The sequence below is a fragment of the Sinocyclocheilus rhinocerous genome, unplaced genomic scaffold, assembly GCF_001515625.1.
Source record: "Sinocyclocheilus rhinocerous isolate Xijiao unplaced genomic scaffold, SAMN03320098_v1.1 scaffold271, whole genome shotgun sequence".
NCBI classification, from domain to species: Eukaryota; Metazoa; Chordata; class Actinopteri; order Cypriniformes; family Cyprinidae; genus Sinocyclocheilus; species Sinocyclocheilus rhinocerous.
In genome coordinates, this window is record NW_015657574.1 from 881,549 (window position 1) to 897,740 (window position 16,192).

A 16,192-nucleotide genomic window follows, 5' to 3' on the forward strand; every position below is an offset into this window, starting at 1 on the left:
GTTGTAAATTACTCTACAAACATACACCTTTGTTTACGTCTGTGTGTTGCTCGGCAACCACTTTGTTGCAACCACAACAGTTTCTGAGAAACTACATTGTTTGGCGGAAGAATAATGTTAAAATACTCATTTCTGTGCCTAACATCATACTCTCTCATCATGTCTTTTCTCCAGATATTCCATTGCTTAAGGAAGCCTGAGTCTGTGTGCAGTCACCCCTCTCTGTCATCGCTGGCCAGGACTGTAACCCCTAAAGCTTCTCACCAAACACGTACCCCACAGCCACCCGTCAGAACGCAGCAGTAAATAAGATCCGACAGCTGTCCCTCTGCCAACAAATCGCCCGCCCCTGGGGTCTACAAGCTGCGTGGCCCCCGAGGAGTCCAGCAGCTCTCTTCACGGGAAGAGCCTTCGACCGGATGACCCCTCAAAGGGATGCGCAAATGCTCGAGTTTTAACACGTCGCACCTTTTCTCGCAGGTGCGCTAATAATCAGTTGCACTCACAAGCTTACCTCGTCACGGCGAGGATTCACTAATTACAAATGAATGCATTCAGATTACGCTGTGGACCTCTGCTCCGTCAATGACTGTGACCTCTTGCGAAGGGGAGAGTTCAGCAAGGATTTGCTAAGCCAGGCCCTTTTCTCTTTGATGCTGCATGTTCTGTGCAATTTCGTTTTTCTGTTTCGTTCTACGCGCGTACACACAGGAGCACGGCACAATCGAAGCATGACGCATAGCACCATCTCCACCATCTCCTTGTGCGAGACGCAGGGTTGAACTGATTTACATTGTACTGTATTCAAATACATGCTTGCCTTTTTATTTGTCAAGAAGTACCTGTGCTGTGCTCTGCGTGTGTGTATGTGTGTTTCTGATGCCTGTGTGACTGTGGCTGTTGTGATTCGAAGAGGGCTGAAGTATCATCTAGGCTTCTTTTCCCCAAAATAGGAAACATTTTCAATACCTCCATTTTCTAATTGAGATGTTATTTAACTAGAATGGATGTTCCTTGTCTGTTTGTCCAAAGTGAGGGAGAGATACTTTGTGTTAGAAGCCGTGAGATTACGGTTCTCATTCAGAGAAATAATTCATTGTTATTTCTTCCTTTTAAAAGCAAGTATATCTCTCTCATGTTTTTGTCTTGCACGCACAAGTAAAAAAGATTAAATTTTTTTTTTTAAATTATCACTTGTATGTTCTTTCTCCAAGAGGAAATTTTTGGGTGTTGACTAAGTTCATTACTGGGCTATACTTTAAGAGCTTTGACTCTGACTTATAATATTTGGATTTGAGCAAGATTAATTCACTTTTAATTAATGAAAATTAAACCACATATATTGCATTTGAATGGTTTGCAAAGCCAGTTGTGGCGTGGCTAAAATTTTAAAGATGACTATCAAGGATAGGAGCTTACTTTATTACGTTTTCTTAATAAATCACTTCAGCCATGTGCTATTAAAATGGTATTTATAAGGAGAATGAATCAGATATCTTGTAAGATCTTAAATAGGTTGTGCATTGTGTTAATGCAATGTATAGACACTTTTTTTTTCAACTAAATATTTAATTATATATAAATACATATGAAAGCTACAGAAAATGGCCTTGATCTTCACTCGTAATGTTCTTTTGGCAAACGGACATTTAAAAAACCAATGAATTTTTTGTTTGAGTTCGCGTTTTATGTACTTGCCCATTGCCACCTTATGTGTATATCCCCTGTGGTTGACTCAGAATTCTGATGTTTGTCATCATACATCAAATATATATATATTTTTATGTGTCTGACTTTGGAGAGAGAGGGCAGTTTGCCCATCCGCACATCCTCAGTTTTGTGTTCCTGACTTTTTTTTGTAAATTTGATTTACATTTTTTCATGCAAACTGAAGGCAAAATATTACTGCTGCCTTAAAACTTGTACATTTCATACATTTCTCACTTTGTAATCATGTATTTCTTCCATCTCACTGGCTTTATGGTAATTTGTCTTCAGTTTCCTTATGGCCTTACTTTTTCTTTTCTATGCATTAAACATTGTCTTGTTTTTCAGACATAGGGTTTTACTTCTTTGGAGGATGTGACATAAGATTGTCCACCCATACTTCCCTCAAAAGCAGTGAACATGAAATATGAACTTTTGAGTTTTTATTTCTCTTGTTTATCAGTTTCGTTCAAAGGATGTTTTTAAGTTTTAAAAGAAAGGACGTAAGTAAAAAAGGATATCTAGGATGTGTGTGAAACACTGTTGTACGGTGTTTTTCTGCAAATGTAATTTAAGTTGACTCATCCACCCAGCTCCCCATCCCCATTACACTTCTGTTGGTTTTCCTCTGTACATTGCTGTGGGTGTGAAGATAGTATTTTAATATTTGTATAAAGTTTAATTTAATTCTACAGTGTGTATATAACTATTTCTAATTAAAGCTTTCATTTGAAGTGCTCAAATGGTGTATTTATTTTGGTGATTCTGACGCTTGTCATATTGTAGTTCACTCTATAAATACTTTTATAGTTATATTACATCAGTGCTGCCATAGGACATAATGGATTCCTTTGTATTGAGGGTAAAGTGCAGATACCGTTAGTAAATAATTAATGTTGTGCGTTAACGCCATCTAGTGTTGGAGCTTTATACGTCTAGTTTACAGTAGTATGAGAATTCCGACTCATTTTCGCGGTTCGGTTCTTTTGAACAGTTCTTTCAAAGAGCCGATTCAAAAGGAACGATGCAGCTAATTAAATTACCTCATTATGTGATTACGATATATTGCAGTCATAATGGATTTAGAATAGTATTAAACTATTATGACCAGTTCTCCACCATTTTCTCAATACATAGATAGCTACATAATTATTTAAATTATTGAGTAATCACAGTATTCATAGTGTATCAGTCGGTACTCAGTACAGTGGTGGTGGTGTTCTGAACTGATCTCAGAACAGCGCTGAGCGTCGCTCGCAGCTCTAACGTTACTACTGACTCCATTTTGTGTGAGGGGCTGTTCGCACAGACACGACACATTCAGAGGAGAAACATCAGGTAGAGGTATGTACATAAGACAGTGCATATTCACACTTGCTTATAAGCGATGTATTGTTTAAACGACTGTATTTTGTGCAGCGATTCCGCAGTTAATAAGCGCTCTCTGGATGTTGGTTGTGGCCTCGAGCCATTATTGTTGCAGAAATGCGTAGGTGTTTGACACTTGCAGAATGACATGTTCATTATATTATGGTTGTTTTAACTTGTTTTAAGGAGGATGAGCGGTTGTCGTATTTTCATCGGTCGATTAAACCCCTCTGCACGAGAGAAGGACGTCGAGCGGTTCTTCAAGGGTTATGGAAAAATCAGGGACATTGACCTGAAAAGAGGCTTCGGATTTGTAGTACGTTTTGCCTTTTGTAGACAATTTAACAACATTGTAAAATCATGTTCTATGCATGGCAGTGCTTTAGCCGCAATGACCATCCACCTTATTCCTAAACGCGGAAGTAAGCCTATGGGCAAAACGTCCGGTTGATTAGCCGCTATAGGGAAATAACGTGAAGAATAACAACGTGCAGTAAACGGTTAACGTTAAACTGTTGGCACTACAAACCAGTGTGTTCATAGTTAATATAATACGCTAAAATAATAAGGTAAGACACACCATTTGCAGAATCAAGCAGCAAAACGAGCGGTTCTGTACAGCTAAAAATATCTAGAAGCAAATGAGACCGGAAGCAAGACCCATCAAATTTACAAATGGCTGCTCCCATTTTTACATGAAGAATAAGGTGGATAATAATAGCATATGGGCTGCGTTACAAAGCCTACTGAGCTGCCTACATAGCGTTGCTTGACAGCCTTCTCCTATGGTGGTAGACCGCTCTCTTTATATATATATATATATATATATATATATATAAATCCCCCAAATAAAGCACCGTTTGGGGGAAGTCTCTTAGGATCACTGGAAGGCTGCATTTACACAGTATAAACAGTAATATTGACATTTTTACTATTTAAAATAACTTTTATGTTTTTATATACGTTAAACCATAATCTATTCCTGTGGCAAAGCTGATTTTTCTGCAGCCACTACTACTTCAGTCTTCAGTGAGGCATGATCCTTATGAAATCATTGTAATATAAAGATTTGGTGCTCAAGAAACATTTCTAGTATAAATTTTTGTAGAAACCGTAATTATTTCAGAGAATATTGATAAATAGAAAGTTTAAAAGAACAATCTTACTGACCCCAAACATTTGAACTATAGTGTATATAATATTTTTATAAAATTGCAAGAGTAAACTAAGCAGTTAACAAATTAATATTGAATAAGTAATATTAAGTAAAAAAAAGTAATGAGGAAAAATAAACTAGAGATCAAGAATGGCAACACGTCACTAAACCTCTGCGGTATATAATATTGACATGTAAATCTTTGATTGTTTCTTGCAGGAATTTGATGATCCGAGAGATGCAGAAGATGCTGTTTATGAGCTTGATGGGAAAGAGCTCTGCAATGAGAGGTATATTTTTAATCAGTTTCTATTTGTATATTGTTTTTTTTCAATTCATATTATTTCAAAACAGCTTGAATTACCTCAGTGAGCAGGCCAAAAATAACAAGGGTAAGGAAAATCTCCCTAAGAATGTTTAGGGAGAGGAAAAGATGAAGCCTTGGAGAGAATTGAGACTTAGCAGAGGCAGACACATGTATGAGGGATGTTTTGATTGCAGGGTGACCATTGAACATGCCCGTGTCCGTCTGCGTGGGGGCCGAGGCCGTGGTGGCAGTGGAGGACGTTTTCCTGGTCGGTATGCTCGAGGCTCCCAGGACAGCCGGAGGTAGGGGTCAATCTTTGTTGAATATTTTTTGAATAATTGAATAATGAATGAATAATTTTTTTGGTAAGTATTTAATAGCTGTAGTCAGCAAGGATGTATTAAATGGATCAAAACTGGAAGTAAGTACCTTTACATTGTTACAAACAAAAAGTATATTTCAAATAAATTGTTCTTTTTAACTTTCTATTTATCAAAAGATCCTAAAAAATGTATCAGGGTTTCCGCAAAAATAATAAGTAGCGCAAATGTTTTAAGAATTGACTATAAGAAATGTTTCTTGAGCACCAAATCAGCATATTAAAATGATTTCTGAAGGATCATGTGATAATGATCCTGAAAATGGAGCTTTGCCATAACAGGAATAAATTACATTTGAAAATATATTAAAACTAAAAGCAGTTTTTCACAATTGTAATATTTTTTCACAATATTACAGCTTTTACTGTATTTTTACAGTCTTGGCGAGCATAAGAAACTTTTTAAAATCTTGCTGACCCCAAAACTTTTAAACAATAGATTATATAATGTTTGCACAGGTAGGGTTGTGTAAACATAGTATGTTCAGTTTAGCCTTATTTTCTGCATTAGAAATAAGTCAATAACTGGAAGTGTTTCACCTGTCAGGAATCCTCCACCAATGCGCACAGAGAATCGCCTCATTGTGGAGAATTTGTCGTCGAGAGTCAGCTGGCAGGTGAGTGTTCAATGATTTCTTGTCAAGTTTTGGTGAGTCAGTTATATTCCCAGTCACTGCAAATGACAAAAAATAAGGATTTCCTTCATAGATTAATATAATTATGTTAATTTAATAGCTTTAACTATCCAATTAAATGTAAAACAATGGCAAAAATTGTCATTCTGAGATTAACTTCAAATTCAAGGTCATATAATAAATACTCCATTAGTGCTAGAGAAGAGGAAACGGTGAGGTTAAGTCACTTTGCCTCTGTTTTAACCAATTGTTCACCCCTCTATTTGCCAGCCTGACTGTTGTGTCGTATGGAAGAGATCGCTAATGGTGGAGTTAACCCCTACAGGGCCCCTCTCTCTGCTTAAGCCACTCCCATTGTGCCCCACACCTAGTTGACCTCCGCCGATCGCATGAGAGCTCTCTGTGAGTGATGCCCTCTCGCTCTAGATGCAGTGGCTGCCGCTACAAAGCGCAGTTTGTGACGGTGCCGAGCTGAAAGAGAGAGAGAGAGACAGAGAGAGTGAACGCGAGAGAGAGAGGGGCAGAAAGAGAGCGAGAGAAAAAGAGAAACAGCATACGCAGTCAATCGAGGGGTTCGGTAATTTGAGAGGCTTCGATCGGTATACTCACCCACCCTGCTCTCTGGTGGTCCTGAGGATAAAATCTCCAGGTTATGGCCCCAGCCCGATGGGTACGTTCCCAGGTATTAGTCTATAATCTCTTCCTCGCTGTTCACGCTCAGTGCCCTTGAGGGGACGGCACAAATAGGGTTCGATCGATGGAGGGAAGCCCTGTGCTCTACTAGACTGTATACACTTGTGTTTTGGTAAGAATGCATCTGCCATGTAAATGTACATTTTATCAAATGTGGGGCCCTTTTTTTATGAGCTGCTCCACATATTTCCTCTGCTAGACTTGTAGTACGGGAGTCCGGGAATGTTACAGCATTGCAAGCCAAAAGTATTTTTGATTGATACGCCACCCCTTTTTCATTCCAGCGCTCATTCATTTTGGCTGATGAGACACTGAAGTCTTTGTGTTTACACCATGTTTAGAGGCCAGGGTTGGCCTCACAAAGCTTTGAATAGAGATTTATAAGATCGTGAAATGTGACCGATTCACTCCTCCGCAACACGTTGTGATTCCAAGGTGTCGGCTTGGTTTTCGCTTTCTGCCGTTCTTTTCTGTCTGATTACTAATCCCTACACAGACCCTATCATTTTTGTTGATATGCATGTGCCGAAATTTTCTTCAGCCTGATTTTAATGTTTGTATGGAGCATATTGAACATGATCCAGGCTTGAGCATGAGCTGAGAGATTCTCGGACCCCAACTTTGATAGTTCAGTTACTTTGATTCTTCATGAAATGTGTAAACACGATCGTCTAAGTTGCTTAGCTGAGTCAAAATGCTGGTGTACTGTGTGTAGGATTTAAAGGATTTCATGAGACAAGCTGGAGAGGTTACTTTTGCAGATGCCCATCGGCCAAAGCTTAATGAGGGGTGAGCTGGCTATTTTCTTTCCTGTTACTCTCCCTGCAGAACTGTTTGTGCATGAATCTGGATCGCTACTCTACTGCTTTTTTTGCTGTTTTGTGTAATATTTTTATCTTTCTACAGTGTGGTTGAGTTTGCTTCTCATAGTGATCTAAAAAATGCCCTGGAGAAGCTGTCTGGGAAGGAGATCAATGGAAGGAAAATCAAACTTGTTGAGGCGGCCAGGAAAAAGTGAGTTATTATTGTTTTTAGCTGTCTGTTAATGTTTAACATTTATTAGTTTTACATGTGTTATTAATGACATAAATGTAATATATAATAGTGTATACAATATATAGACATAAGTATATAATATACAAGTAAATGCATATAAAATCATAAATGTTTCTATTATTTCTATAAATATATAGGCGTAAGTATAATATACAAAGAAATGCAAATAAAATGATCATAAATGTTTCTATTATTGTGTTATTACTACAAATATTTGCATATAAAATACTGTCAAAAAGTTTGGGGTCAGTAATTTTTTTTTTTCTTTAAAAAAATTAATGCTTTTTTTCCACCAAGGATGCATTCAATTGATCAGAAGTAACAGTAAACATTTATAATGTTACAAATGATGCTACATATAAATTCTGTTCTTTTGAACTTTCTACTCATCAAAACAAAAAAAATTTATCATGCAGCACAATTGGTGTCAACATTGATAATAAGAAATGTTTCCTGAGCAGCAAATCAGCATATTAGAATGATTTCTGAAGGATCATGTGACACTGGAGACTAAAGTAATTCAGCTTTACATCACAAGAATACATTTTAAACTATATTAAAATAGTTTTATATTGTTAATTGTTTGAATTGTAAATTTCACAATATTACAATTTTTTTATCAAATAAATGCATCGTTGGTGAGCGTAAGAGACGTCTTTCAAAAACATTAAAAATCGTATTGACCCTAAAATTTTGAAGATTGACTGATTGATTGATTTTCTCTTGTCCTATAGATCCAGAACTCGGTCTCGTTCAAATAGCTCATCCCGTTCTCGTTCCCGAGGGCGCTCCACATCACGTTCTCGTAGCCGCTCCCATTCCCATAGCCCCAAATCCCATAACCGCTCCAGAAGTCGGTCCCGTTCGGCCAGTGCTTCTCCTGTGCGGCCCAAAGAAGCACCACGTGCTGAATCAGCATCACCGCCGCCCCCAGCACAGCGCCCCCCACCGTCCCGTTCCCCGTCTGCTGACAGTCGTCATTAGCCTCCACTGCCCTGTGTGCTGAGAGATGTGTCTGTGGTCAACACTGCAAGAGGCTGATGAAGTTAGCAATATTGTCCTATCTTTGCTCAGTTTAGGTCCTGTAAGTGGAGGGACAGCCTCTCTACATGCCAGGAGTTTCACAGCACGGGCTCTGTTGCTAGTTTAAAGGCATTTGACAGGAGAGTCACATTAAATCAGGAATATACTGCTGGTTTGGGTGTTTTTTTAAGTTCATGTCTAAAATGGGTATGTGGTTGTTATTTTTATCACTATATACAGAGTGAGGTTTGATTGATGTTGGGAGTCTTTAATTATATAAATATATTTATGGACAAGCCAGTAAATGTGATTGTTTTCAATTAGTGCGACCCTATGATGTGTGTTGAAAATACTGAATTCGGATTCAATACATAGACAAAAAGACAAGAAAAAGTTTTTCCTGAAAGGCTGATAAGAATATGAATTTCAAGTGCAAGACCTGCCACACAAAATGAGGTGCAAAAACAAAATGAAGAGCAAGGCCAGTACAGCCATTTCATATCCAACATATAAAGTAAAATGAAGTTTCTAATACTTTGCGGGTCTTTCTGTGTTTTATGAAACAGTCTGTGCTGTTTAGGCCAGCTAACTGTTTATTTTTGTTACTTCATGAATATACAGTATGTGTGAATTGTTTGTAATGTGGATGCTTGAATTATAATCAAAGAATCGCCCAAGTTCCCTCCACGCTGCATGACAAAAGAGATCTTTTCACATTTGTGAACCCCGTATCATATACACCCTATTCATGTGTATTTAATTTCTCATTGTGGATACACATTTCAATGTTGCATTAGTTTGTAGGAGTAAATTGTGCTTTTTTGCAATGCATAGTTTCTTTTATTTAGCAAATCAGGATATGATTTTAATGTCATTTCTGATGTATCATGTATTCTGGTTTTATGTAAAAATCAGGTTTTGTCTGGATAAGTGTTGATGCATGTGTTACCTTTCTGTACCATGGTACAAATATTACACATGAAAATGTTTTTGAACATTTATAAAGTTTGTGTAGCACTGTTAAAAATGAATAAATTACTGAAAAACTGTTAGTAATGAGGTCAGTCATTTCCAAAATGAAAATCACATAATCTGAAACAGTAATGCCAACATTACAGTACAACCTTAAACAAAATGTACAAATAGCATTATACATACATTGCTCAAATAATAAGTCAGTGTTCCAAATAAGACAGTAAGTGGTTTGTTAATGCAGTGTCTAATATGAGGTTGCACAACAGTACAAAAGTAACTGCTTTTTCAGTAGTCTTAAAACAGGTGCTATATTTTTGAAACTGAAAGTGTCCATTTTTTAAAACTATTCAATGTGTTTCTAAACCATAAAAATACATGTTTCAACATGTTTTCAATTGTAAAAAAAAAAAAGTTAATACCTTTATTCTAACAATACATTTGTACAGTAAAGTCAACTATTTTTAACATACTCTGAACTGAAACTGTTTGGCATTATGCATATGTTTTTAAGGAGGAACAACAAAACATGTAGTTGTTCCTGCATATTGTTCATCATTCCCCATGGCCCCAGCATCCATATTACTTTGGCCCTAAATTTCTTGAGTCCATTTTGAGCTTTATAAGCACTATGGTGTCCTCAGATGTCACTGTTAGAGGGCCCATTGGTTTCTTCAGCTGCTCTTTCCACTGCTGTGTACTCTTCTGTTTCTGTGTAAAAAGAGATGATAGTTATTTTTAGAATTTAAATACTTATAATACAGTATTTTATTTAAAAAAATAGCAATTAAATACTTATTTCGGTTGTTAGGTTAAGTAGATTTGTACACATTTTAAAGTAATAGTTCACCTGTTATAGTAATAGTTTGCTGAAATTTACTCACTCTCAGGCCATTCAAGAGAAATTTATCATTACCTCTCTTGCTCACCAATGAGTGAATGGGTGCCGTCAGAATGAGAGATCAAACAGCTAATTAAAAAAATATATATATCACAATAATGCACAAGTAATCCACACGACTCTAGTCCATCAGTTAACATCTTGTGAAGCAAAAAGGTGTGTATTTTTGATAAAATGTTTTTTTTAAATTCAAATTGTTGCTTCCAGCTAAAATACAAGTCCTCTATCCATAATATTGCTTTCTCCAGAAATATACACAGATCAACCACTGCTTACAAGTGAAAACAGCCCAAAATAGTTCTACACAAATATGTCAGTGGATTTAAAATTAAAACGCTTTTTTTTTTTTTTCAAACGCATAGCTTTTCATATGACAAGAAATTGATTGATGGATTAGAGTTTCTTATTCTGACGGCAGAGAATCCAACAGTGAGCAAGTGATTGTAATGCTAAATTTATCCAAATCTGTCCAAATGAAGAAAAAAACTCATCTACATCTTGGACGGCCTGAGGGCAAGTACATTTTTAGCATTTCATAACATAAGTTTATAGAGTTCATGTACCTTTTTAGGATGGTCTCAGTCTCTGATGGCATCTGAACAGGACTATGAGGATAAGTGCCTCGACAATCTGGAACAAAATATAAATGATAGGGAAGAAATACAGCTGACCAATGAGCTCAGCAGGGAAGGCCACCTTCAGGATTGTGGTACACAGCTGAATGTTCTGACAACCAACCTCCATAGAAACAGTCCGTCTGCAACTGAGGACCAAAGGACAAATGTGAACATGATACTAATGAAAACTGCACTGTGACTGAACAATAAATCAATCTGGCTGATTATCTTGAGAATATATTTGCATCTCGGCCTGAAACATTACAATTCCATATGGTGGACATACATACGGCGCATTCATGCTGAACAGAGTGGACAATATATATCCACATATGAATCCAATCAGTGGCATCAATGCAGCTGTGGCTATAAGTTGATGGGATAGCACTTTGAAAATTTTTCCTCCATCAGATATACCAGCAAGAACACCAATGACAACACATGAGATCAGCAGCAGCGCCAACCCAACCTACAAACCAACAGGAAATAAATGCAGAACATGCTTATAATTGTTTATAATTTGTCTATGGCATATAGCCAGAGGATTTATACTTTACAGTACAACAGTTGGCATGGTCAAGCAGCGTTCCAGATTGTTGATACAGTAGTGTTCACGTCATGGCAGAATTACCATAATTACCAGAGAACGAGGCGGAGCTCTCAAAAAATTCCCACTTTACAAATTGTGATTATGAGTTCTGTGAGGGCATAAATTCTTTGTAAACTATAAGTCGGAATCTCGTAATTACGGTAATTCTGTGTGAGCCTGTGTTTTTGAATTCCAGGTCTGTTTGTGGTGGGGATTTTTTCATTGACTCTTTCTGTACTTTACACTGACTCACCAGTACATGGCTACAAAAGAGTGTGTTTATGAGTGGATCATAAATACTTCGTTCAAACGATTCTTTCATAAATAAATTCAGGAACAAAACAAGTAGCTGTCTTTATGAATGTGTAATTGAATCATTTACTCAACTGATTCTTCAAAGACGCTGATTCATTCAGGAACTGAACACCACTACCGTGCTGAGGTGCATTTCCCAAAATATGGTCGCAAATTCCTTTGTTACCAATAGAGATCAATGGAACTTGCGACCATAGTTAGCTAGCAATGCTTTTGGGAAATGCACCACTGGTCGGAGTCATGCAACTATTTTGTTTTGTTTGAAAAATAGAAACAGAGTTAACTGAAATTGTGTCTAATTACATGTAAGTTAGAGATTTCGCAACAGGTTCAGTTTGGTCACATGGATTCGCCCCCGTAAACCAAGCTGCTTGGTTGCAAAGTGACTTCTGTGTGAGCTGTGATTCATACATCACTACATTATTGATGAGTGCATGGTCACATTAGATTTCGCAGGCAAAACTTTGCGGGTCTATTGTCAGTAGAGTGGTGGTGTATGAAGGACTGCTCACACAGAGCTCATTTTCAAACCAAGCAGCTTTCTGTTAACTAGAACACGAGCGAACTTTGCATGGGGAACTTGTTTGCCCTCAAACGAAACTATCAATTACACAGAAATGACTGGATTTGCATGCAATATTTTGCAGAAAAGGGGTAAAGGTGACCTCCCGTTTATTGAACTGTTGAATAAAAGCAGTATCACACTCTGTACATGAATTAACACACACCTGGGTGATGATCTTAGAATACTGGGGCACTCGGTAGTTGATCAGGATCCCAATACCGCAGGGCACCAGGATCATAATCAGGGCAATAGTGATGCTAGTGAAAGGAACAGATTCTGCCAGGTTTGAGATACCCTGGCTGTACAGGTAGAGCAGGAGGGGCATCATACCCAATCCCAGTGCCGTGGAACAAGCAGTCATCACAATACTGAGAGAAAAATAGATCAAATTAAAAATAAGGAAATACTTTGTGCAACTATATGGTGCCCTGTGTTAAATGGCAATACAGCACTGGACAAACTTGGATATTTAACTCATAACTTAATGTATTAATATGACTAACTATATACATATATATATATATATACTCTTAAAAATGCTGGTTTAAATACAACCCAGCGCTGGGTGAAATATGGACAAACCCAGCAACTGGGTTGTTTTGACCCAGCGGTTGGGTGAAATGTTTAACCCAACCTTCTGGGTAGTAACCCATCCTTTGGGTCAAAACAACCCAATAGCTGTGTTTGTCCATATTTTACCCAGCGCTGGGTTGTATTTAACCCAGCATTATATATATATATATATATTGTAGCGTCTGGACAAATCAGACACACCATTTTTCATTTGATTTAACAAATCAATTATTCATTAGATTAACAAACGTTCACAGACCCCTCACCCAATAAACATACTGGGTGCCAAGTTGTCTGTGAACAAGGCCCAGGCCCCTGGTTACCATGGCAACCCTGACACCAGATACATTTACGACCTAATGGAATGTGAGTAGGGAAAACCACTGCCTTTTCCATAAGGAAGAGACACAATGCACAGTAGAAATGGACTTTTCTACTAATTAATTCATAGGAAAACCTTTCTTTGAATGAACACACATATCCTTCAGGTCATTGTGTATGTTGTCTTTGAGATTTTATACTGTTTTATGCAGGCTTATGATGGAAACACTCATTCCTGTCATCTTTTAATGCGCACAAGTACTCAAATTACTGAAATGATTAGAATGATTTGGAATTTCCAGTGATATTCAGAGAGAGCTAGAATAATGGCAAAGTTGCCATTATTATCATATCACATCATTATGATGATTCATAGATTATTCATATATAGCATGGATAATTTTTTTTTTTCTCAAAAAAAAAAGCTGAAAGAGTATACTATACAGTAAATAATTAAATTAACAGCATTTTTTTTTTTGATAGTTAAAAAATAATGTATAGTTTTAACAAATCAAATTCAAATTCCAAGCACCACCGAGAACAGGCTGCAAACATCTTATGCAAACGTCTGGGCTGAAAAACACTTTTTTTTTTTTTTTTTGCTGATCTTTAGTGATCTGTTATTGCCCCAGTAGCTATTCAAATGATTTAAAGGAATTCCATAGATTGCTAAACTTTCTTGCATTGTTTGCAGCAAATAATCTCAGTAAGGTGAAGCTCATCATTTTCTCCATAGTCTACTATTGGACAGTACTTATTTTCTCAAGAATTACCTGAGGTTCATGTCTCCCTCGAGGGCGAGAGCAAAGATGTTGGAGAGGTTTCCTCCCGGACAGCACCCACAAATTAACACAGATAAGCTCTCCATAGGACTCAACTGAAACAGCTTTGCAAAGCAGAAGGCTGTGAGGGGCATTATACCGTATTGAGCCCCAACTGCAATTGCCACCCCTTTGGGTTTGATGAGATAATTCTTGATCTTTGAGATTTCCATTGTGCATCCAAGAGACACCATGGTGATAAAAAGAATAACAATTAATGCCCAGCGGATAGCCTTGTCCGCATTCTCATTGAATGCAGAGTCTTTTGAGGTGGTGATGTTTACATCCCTTTCGAAGCTTGAAAAGTTGGATTTGATGGTTACATTTACAGTGACCACCATTTCTGAAGACGGAGATGTATTTTAAATGTTTTCATAAACTGTAAGATAGAAGTGAGAGAAAGTTAAAGTGTCATGTAGTGCATGTCCAATAAACAATAACAACAAATGGTTAAGTTTTGCAAAGTTGTTTAAGTTTGTTTTTGTAGAAAGATAAATCTCAAGCTTACCTTTGATTCATGCAGTTCTTCAGTGACTGTGTGGGATCTTCTCGGAAAGCCAGAGTGAGCCAGTTAGAGAAAAATAGTGGTTTCCTATCTGTCCTCTAGTCTGGTGCAGTTTTTTTTTTCTCAACTCGCTTGTTAACCCTTTAAGGACTGAGCTATTTATAACTTCCTTTTTAATCACATTTACATTTAATATCACAATTTAGTTATTTCTGAATATAGACAGTTGTACACGCCTCAAAACAATGTACACTAGTAGAAATCAGGAACAGTTATGACCAAACATGCATATATAGAATTTAGTTTCAGCTTTTTCTCACACAACTGTTACAAACAAAACTGAAGATGTTTAACTGAAGGTTTTTTTGTTTTTGTTTTTTTGCCAATTTTCATACATGTCATACACTTTGTTGAAGACAATCATTTTGACTAATTTGAAATCTGAGTAATCTGTATATATTTTCTTAAGTCTCACAACCACTGGTATAAGTCTAGCAACATGTTATGCAGATTGATGATTTCCTTGATAAGTTGCAAAATAGAAATGTACAAGTTATAGTGTTCTTTGCCAAGTTTCAATGCTTACATTTTTGCAAGGCTGTGATTCTCTTGTTCTTTGCAACCCACCGTCTGTAACCACATCCTACATAACGCAGCACTTACACGAGAGGAAGACTGTTGATTTCACAAATACAATAACATGGTAGAACCACATAATCTAAAAAAACAAGTGCTTCCAATAATTCCTGTTAGTCAGCATCTAACAGCTAAACAACTTATGTTTTGATGTATGTTTGCTCTTTCTGGGCAAAAGGCTAGTAGCTAGCTCGATCTCAGCATGATCTCAGTGTTGCTACACTCTAAAAAACACTGAGTTAAAAACAACCCAATTTGGGTTATTTCAAACCCAAGCGCTGGGTAAATATAGGACAGGACATGTTGGGTTAATTTTACCCAGCAAATTGGGTTGTTTAATTTTTGGGTTGTTACTCCAACCAGACAAAATATCTAGAGTAAGCTTCGGATGGAGTAGTAAAATATATGCAGAAGAAATGGGGGTGAATAATATCAAGATGATTCCAACAGTTGTAATCTCAGAATCTGAGCCGTGGGTATCCACTTTGTTTTTCCCGTAAGAGGTGCGGCCATTTGTAAATGTTATGGGTTTGGCTTCCGGTTTCATCCGAATCCAGCTATTTTTAGCTGCACAATGTTTTACCATATCATTTTAATGTACAGGTGCATCTCAAAAAATTTGAATATCATGAAAAAGTTCATTTTTTTGTAACTTATTTCAAAAAGTGAAACTTTCATATATTCTAGATTCATTACATTTCAAAAGTTTTTGTTGTTGTTGTTTTTATTTTGATGATTAGAGCTTACAGCTCACGAAAGTCAAAAATCCAGTATCTCAAAATATTAGAATATTTAAGATCAATTTAAAAAAAAAGGATTTGCAAAACAGAGAAGTTCATGTTCTTTAAAGTATGTTCATTTATGCACTCAATACTTGGTCGGGGCTCCTTTAGCACAAACTCCAGCATCAGTGAGGTGTGGCATGGAAGCGATCCGCCTGTGGCACTGCTGAGGCACTATTGAGCCTTCAGCTCGTCTGTATTGTTGGATCGACTGTTTCTCATCTTTCTCTTGAAAATATCCCATAGATTCCATATGGGGTTCAGGTCAGGC

The 16,192-nt window shown here is 37.1% G+C and overlaps 2 protein-coding genes across 2 annotated transcripts; one reads left to right on the plus strand and one right to left on the minus strand.

The window, feature by feature from the left end:
- Positions 1 to 2,941: 2,941 nt before the first annotated feature.
- Positions 2,942 to 9,333, plus strand: LOC107721313 (serine/arginine-rich splicing factor 5-like). The gene is made up of 8 exons (XM_016529254.1): positions 2,942 to 3,051; positions 3,262 to 3,391; positions 4,451 to 4,521; positions 4,733 to 4,840; positions 5,465 to 5,534; positions 6,961 to 7,034; positions 7,152 to 7,259; positions 8,036 to 9,333. The coding sequence occupies exons 2-8, from the start codon at positions 3,266 to 3,268 to the stop codon at positions 8,283 to 8,285; spliced, it is 807 nt and encodes a 268-aa protein (XP_016384740.1). The 5' UTR covers positions 2,942 to 3,051; positions 3,262 to 3,265; the 3' UTR covers positions 8,286 to 9,333.
- Positions 9,334 to 10,764: 1,431 nt separating this feature from the next.
- LOC107721315 (sodium/bile acid cotransporter-like) lies at positions 10,765 to 14,550 on the minus strand. Its single transcript, XM_016529256.1, has 5 exons — positions 14,507 to 14,550; positions 13,951 to 14,377; positions 12,447 to 12,651; positions 11,105 to 11,283; positions 10,765 to 10,960 (listed from the first exon to the last, which is right to left on the minus strand). Exons 2-5 carry the CDS (start codon positions 14,337 to 14,339, stop codon positions 10,765 to 10,767), a joined length of 969 nt encoding a protein of 322 aa, XP_016384742.1. The 5' UTR covers positions 14,340 to 14,377; positions 14,507 to 14,550.
- Between the last annotated feature and the right edge of the window lie 1,642 nt (positions 14,551 to 16,192).